Below are 6,522 nucleotides of genomic sequence, written 5' to 3'. Positions count from 1 at the left end.
TCTTCAAGGATTTATTTAGATGCCTCTGTAGATATGATTTCACTGAACCAATTTCTTAGATACCTACCTTTTGGGGTTAGGCAAAAAAAAGGTTGTGATGTCTTTGCTCAGAGTTGCAATGAAAATAACTTGGACACCCACCCACCTTCCTCTCTCCTATGGGTAAGGTGGGTTTAAGGGTCCATAGGACAGGGCTTGCTGAACTAGTCTAGAGGGACCACTCCCCCAGCAGAGGCAAGATTATTTTAAGTGGCTACTGATGAAGTTCAACATTTCTACACAGATCTTTTCCAGGGCTGTGGCTGTGACTTTGGGTTTTCTGCACCTACTGTGTTGCACTAATATGCCTGCACCTGCCTGACTCGGATGCTGATGCCAGCTCCAACGAGGGAAGTGGGAGCGGGGCAGGTGTTTGTTGACCTGAACTGTGCTGTCTTTCAGTCGAGGAAGGACCAGCCAATTTAGTTGCACAGATGTAATTACATGATGACATCCACAAAGAGCTGTTGTGATGGCACCATGTGACAGCCCAACACCTCAGTTGCGGGTAGGACGTAGCCACCTGTTACAAAACAGTTGCTGTTGATACATCCCCTGTGGCATCAAGCCCTCATAACCTTGTCAAGAATTTGATGAGACAGGATCAAGCATGCTTCTTTCTGCTGTGAGTCAGAGGGTACAGAAGTAACTAAGGCAGCATAGTTTATAGGACAGGAACATTAGATGCTACCTGCTTTCTCCTCCTAGCCTTCAGCTATTCAGAATAGAAGTTATTTGGGACAGAGTCTGGCAACAGAAGGTCCTGAGAGGTGATGTGCAAGAGCACCTTTTGTACCTCTCCATTATAAAAGGATGCGCTCAGATCTAGCACAAATCTTCCCCTCATATTACAAATGTTCCCTTCACTGCTGTCCTTTTTAGAGCACAGTGTGAAAAGGGACCTGAAGAATGGTTTGCATTCAAAAGCTTGTCTAACTGCATCCCAATTGTGCAGTTGGTCCAATAAAAAATATTGCCCAAATAAATCTTTGCCGCTTCTATTACTGTCCCTGGGCATTTCTCACATCACAGTCACCCAGCCCTGCTCCTTCTTGCATGTTACAGCAGAGGTACCAGCAACCATGAACCATTGCAGTCCCTGGCTCCTCCTCTATTGAGTAGGGCTGCCGCAAGATCAAACCAGGAGAACAAATTCCCTGTGATCAGCTCCATTCCAACCAAATGTGACACCGCTCCCTGTTGGAGCCCAATTCATCTCTGTGTCCAGGGTTTCTGCCTGTGCCCGATTTTAACGTTTAATCATTAAGTGACTGGCTGTCTTCTGCTCTTCCCCAGGCTCGGGCAGGGATGAAAAGGGATCCCTCCACAGAAGACGTTGAGCGATGGTGCTTCAAGTTGGGGGGATGTTTAGAGCATGACATCGACTACTAGCTATGCAACAGTGTGCTTTCTCATGAAACAATTCCCTCTAACTCTATTGTTTGGGATCTTAAAGGTGGGTATCAGGGGAAATGCATATGAACACAATCCAAAGCAGAGACCAAAGACATGTTGAGACGGAAAAGATCCGGCTTTTATTTTATTTTGGAAAATAACTTCTGCAGCTTAAAGTTTTCTTTTGCAGAATGAAGTTTTGGACATAAAAACAGCCTCTCTCCCCCTCAACAGCCTCTCTCCCCCTCCCCCCACCCCCCGGTTATCCCCTTCCGAAATTCCTTCCTCTCCTCCCCTCCCTCTTTGTTCCACTTGGAATGGCTTCTTAACAAAAGTGTAAAAAGACACCGGGATGAACTTGGCACTGGGTGATCCTGAACTGGCCCAAGCATGTGGCTCCCCTGGTAGCCTGGGAGCATCACCAAGAGCCTATCCCCCTCCACCAGAAAACAGAAAGCTGCTGGAAAGTCATCCCAGACTAACTGAAAGGCCATCAGATGGGGCAAGCATGTGGTGTAGAAAAGAAAAACGCAAGCAGGTTTCTATTGCCATCGCCACAACAAAGGAAGGGTTTCAAACTCTACTTCCCTCAGCAGCAAACTTTCCTGTATGGGTAAAGGGAGCTGCTGGCTTCCTAAATACCTGCAGTCTTTGGTTGGGGGCCATGAGAAGGGACTGAAGTCATCTCCTCAATTGAGAAGAGCCACCCAGCTGGTGGCACCTATTCCACTCCTGCAAAGGGGCAGTCAAGCTTGGAGGAAATGTTAGGCCACCTTACCCTTACTTGTGTGGGGGGAAAAAATGGTGTGCAGATCTGGTAAAGGCAGGGAAGCGAAGGCTTTTCCCCCTCTGCTGGACTGGTGAAAGGGAACACCCACTGTTTGGTGCTTCATTGTGCATGATAATCCCCCTGCCTTAAAGCCAGGGTTGAAGGCCTCTCTGCATCATGGAAGAGAAGTGCCACCAGGAAGCCATGTTGGGCAAGGGTGGCACAGCTCGCAATGAAGTCATGTGCAAAACACACAGGGGTGGAGGGGAAGGTGTCAAAGTGCCAGGCAGGATGTAATGGAACAGTTCACACAACTCCCTCTTCATGTCCAGGACTCTGATTTCACCTTGGTGGATTTTTGGAGATCCCTCCTCCAAATGGATCTCCTCAAGATAGATCTCCACAGTAACATGCAAGGAGAAGGGGTGGGGAGAATACAAAACACACCGCACCACTCTGGATGGAGCTCATAGGAGCTGGAAGAAAAAGGGCAATCTGCTGACCCATCTCCTCACTTGTCAGGCGATCCCGTCCACCAGACATTGCCCCCACCAGCTGGAGTAGGGGAGCTCCTGCGCCACCTACCCTTTGCCAAACTTGCTGCAGAATGCTAAGGAATTCAACCAGTAACTGGACTGGATCAGCAACTGGTTTCATATTTCTCCTTTTCCTTTGGGGGAAGATGCAAGGAGATTTAAACAAAAAGGGAACAAAACAGTACAACCAACAAACAGGAAAGCAAAAAACAAAGTGTTACCCTTTGGTGTGGTCTACATTTTGGCCAAATGAGGTTTGCATCCCTACTCCCCTTTTCCAAAGTGACTCTTGAATCGCTTAGCAGAACCTCACCCCCACTCCCCGAGGCCAAAATGGGGGGCCAGAGAGCCTCTTCCCCTGTATTCCATCACTTCCTGGTGTTCTCCTCCATGGCCAGGTCTCATGTCTCACCCACCCCATTACTACACCATTTCCCCTCTGCTATAGCAACAGAGGACCAATTATGATCTCTCACGGGACACAGGGTGGAAGCCCGTGCAGGAGGGATGAGCCAACTTTGAGCAAAAACCTAACTATGGAGAAGAAAGAAATTCCCTATGAGGATTAAGGCAGTCTGCAGTTTGAGACTCCCCTTTCTTCCCTAGGGAAAATAACAAGCTGGGTCTCTGTGCCCTGGCTTCGCAACAAGCCTCCTCCATACTATGGGATTACATGGGGAAAGAGACAACCGCTGTGGCATACCCATTGTGAAGAGAGGAATGGCTGTGCATAAGGAGGGAGAGGGGGTTCACTTGGTGGAGACAGCTCAAGATGACCAACACACCCCAGAACCGCAGGGCAACTGGAACCCACTGAGGAGGTCAAAAGGCATGGGACTCTTGATGCTCCATTCCTGCCACCAACTGTTAGATGAGGCCCAACAAAGAAGAGATTTAAAGTGCAAGATGTCCCTGCATCGCTGCTGCACCATGGAACTAGAGAAGGTTACAGGATGACCAATGTGGGAGGGAGGAAAGAAAATCAAAGGATAAGTGGTTTCTTATCACTCCATCCAAGACAGCACTGGTGATATGGAGCATCAAGAAGGTTGTGATGGACAAGACAGCCCCTGACCTCTACACAATGCCCCTCTATAAAAAAAAAAAAGATAGCTCTGGCAGGACCACCTGGAGGTCCTGTTATCTCTGCTGTTCCACTCCCACTATGGATTGCCAAAGCTGATCCCTCAAGGAGGTCCCTGCCTACATACACTGAGCCCCCAACCAAGGATGGCCATGGGAAAATTAATCAAAAGATGTTAAAAGGGTTCTGTTCTTCCATTAGTCTATCCCAACTTCTGGAGTCACCTTCATGCTACCCGCCACCCTGTTGCTCCTCTGATGGATAATACCTATGCTGGAAGGAAGCCACTGGTTGTCCAGTTTGGTTCAGCTCTATCAAACCCTAGCTTGCCCCTGGTAGGTTATCCATTTTTGGGCACGATTGAGGATTCTGAATGCAGCCCACGGAGAAGCCACCAGGGATGTAGTAGAGGGGAGATTACCAAGCCAGAGAAGGGAGAGGCACTGGGGCAGAGGGCTGTGGAGAGTATCCTAGCCCATGCCAACCAGCCCCGTCTACAATGGGGTGTCACAACAATTCCTGTCTCCCCACTCCCTTACCCTAGTTTTAAGTGCACAAACACGCCTGTCCTGACCCGGAATGCACTCGAATGCCACGCATAAAACAAAAATACAAAGTTTCTGTGCCCCCTCCTCATTCTGGAGCACGCACGCACACACACTCGCGCACACACAGACACACATGCACACACATAGACACACATCCTCCCCATCTCGTAGGGTCCCAACATGCTGAAGGGTCAATGTCCCAGGAGAGACTGTGCTAACTCCAGGTAGGGTCATAGCCTGTCCAGTCAGAGGGGGGGGCCAGGTAGACACGCCGGCCACGGTAGAGAAAGCTGACAATGCCACGGTAACCAGCACGGGGCACACCTGACTTGAGGTCGTCCATAACACCCAGGGCCTTGGCAAAGGCCTTGAAGGAGTCACGGCTGGTGTACTGCACCCGAACAGTGCCCAGCTCCTGGCGCTTGTTTCCCTGAAGCTCCTCAACTCGCAGCTCGGGGGCACTATAGACCTTGGGCAGGAACGAATGCTCGTACTCCTCCTTCTTGAGGTAGGAGAGGTCCATCTGGGTGAAAGGCACGAAGCGGTCGTTGAGCTTGATGAACTTCAGGTACTGGTCAAAGAACTGCCCGTGGCTTACGCCCTTGCGGCCAAAGGTCATGGTGCGCGAGACCTCGGGCCTTACGCAGGAGCGGTCCCGCCGCTGCTCTGGCTGCCTCATCCAGTCGTCCCAAAAGGCCCTAGGCCACTTGGGCTCCAGTTCGTCCCACAGCTCTGAGAGCAGTAACCAGCCCAGGCCAGGGAAGAAGTCCGTGCGGTAGAGCAGCTCTGCCTGCCTTGCATCCACCATCTGCTCCTTGCCATTGTCATTCCAGGCAGAGATGCACCACAGGCTGGGGTCAGCCAGCAGCAGTGGGAAGGTTGCTTGGAAGTACTCAAAGAAGTCTGGTGCCACCTCCAGGTCATCCTCCACTACAATGACCGCCTGGTACTGGAAGGTGCGAAAGACCTGGCTCAAGGCCCAGCGGTAGTGCCGGGCAATCTTGTAATAGCCTTGGAACTTGCGGTGGTCGGTGGGCACAGCAATGTCGCTCAGGTCCGGCTGCTTGATGTGCATGACTGCATTGCCGTAAGAAGCAATGACCCGGGCTGTCTCCTCATGCCCACAGTCCTGGCTTACAAGGATGGGGAAGCGCTCCCGGGAAGGCCGGTAGTGCAGCAGCTTGTCCAGGCACCGGCGCACTGTGCTCCGGTCACAGGCAATCACTAGCACGGGCAGGATGGCATCTGGCGAGATCCGCGGGCGGTGCGGAACCGTACCTGTTGCGGGCACAGCCCCAGCATTGGAGGGAGCGGCTGGAGGAACCCGACCCATTTCCTCTGCCTTTTTCCTCTTCTTGCTCCAAAGGGCACTGTAGTGGTGGATCTGCCTCAGCAAGTCTTTCTGGTGCTCCAGCTCCTGCTCAGCGTCCTGGGCCAGCCTGATGACCTCCTCAGTCAAATGGCTATGGTCATCAGAGGAAGCCGGAGGCCGGGTCCACAGGAAGAAGAGGAGAAGGGCGTTCCAGGCCACAAAGAGCACCACGCCCCAGAGGACCAGGCTGCTCTTCTTCAGCATTCTTCACAGGCAGAGACCCCCTGTCCACTTGTGCTTTCACTCACTGTTCCTCAGGCGTTACTCCACAGCCATGGACCTGCAAGATGGACAGGGGAAGGGGAGTCAGTGAAGGACAAGCAATGGCCCAAGACTGGATTCTGGATTCTTTTCCTGTCATTTACACTTTGTTACCCCATATTTCACTTCACTTCATTGCTCCCAGTGATAACTCTTGACCTCTGTCCCAGCTCACCACCCTCCTGTGCTGTAACTTCTTCAGGTACCTGCACCAAACAGCAAAAAAGCTCATGGTTACCACTTGGCCAAGCCAATTTATCCGATCCAATGGCTGGTCAGCATTTAGGCAGTGGGTGCAGGTGGGGTAGAGGAAAAGGAAAGATCAATATCCTCAATTTCCAATGCCAGCATTTATTTAATTATCCTACAGTTCAGGTTTCTCTGGATTCCATTATTCAAGCGAGAACAGGGGCAAGAGAAAAGTGCTCGTGGATGATGTCCACTACTGGACAGACACTGGATTTTGATTGCTCCTCCTACACTAGCTGTGGGTCAGCACTGTGCTGCCTTATATTCCT

The 6,522-nt window shown here is 51.1% G+C and overlaps 1 protein-coding gene across 5 annotated transcripts in view; it reads right to left on the bottom strand.

Annotated features, from left to right (window-relative positions):
• Positions 1-1,696: 1,696 nt before the first annotated feature.
• Positions 1,697-6,522, bottom strand: part of MGAT1 (mannosyl (alpha-1,3-)-glycoprotein beta-1,2-N-acetylglucosaminyltransferase) — a 26,926-nt gene continuing 22,100 nt past the window's right edge. For all 5 annotated transcript variants that reach the window (XM_025195169.1, XM_006038643.3, XM_025195170.1 and 2 more), the window contains one exon: positions 1,697-6,023. In XM_025195169.1, the coding sequence (XP_025050954.1) occupies positions 4,586-5,947 (1,362 nt within the window). In that variant the 5' untranslated portion in view covers positions 5,948-6,023 and the 3' untranslated portion in view covers positions 1,697-4,585. The remainder of the gene's footprint in view (positions 6,024-6,522) is intronic.

Source organism: Alligator sinensis, unplaced genomic scaffold (assembly GCF_000455745.1).
Source record: "Alligator sinensis unplaced genomic scaffold, ASM45574v1 scaffold825_1, whole genome shotgun sequence".
NCBI classification, from domain to species: Eukaryota; Metazoa; Chordata; order Crocodylia; family Alligatoridae; genus Alligator; species Alligator sinensis.
This window is presented reverse-complemented; position numbering and strand designations above follow the sequence as displayed.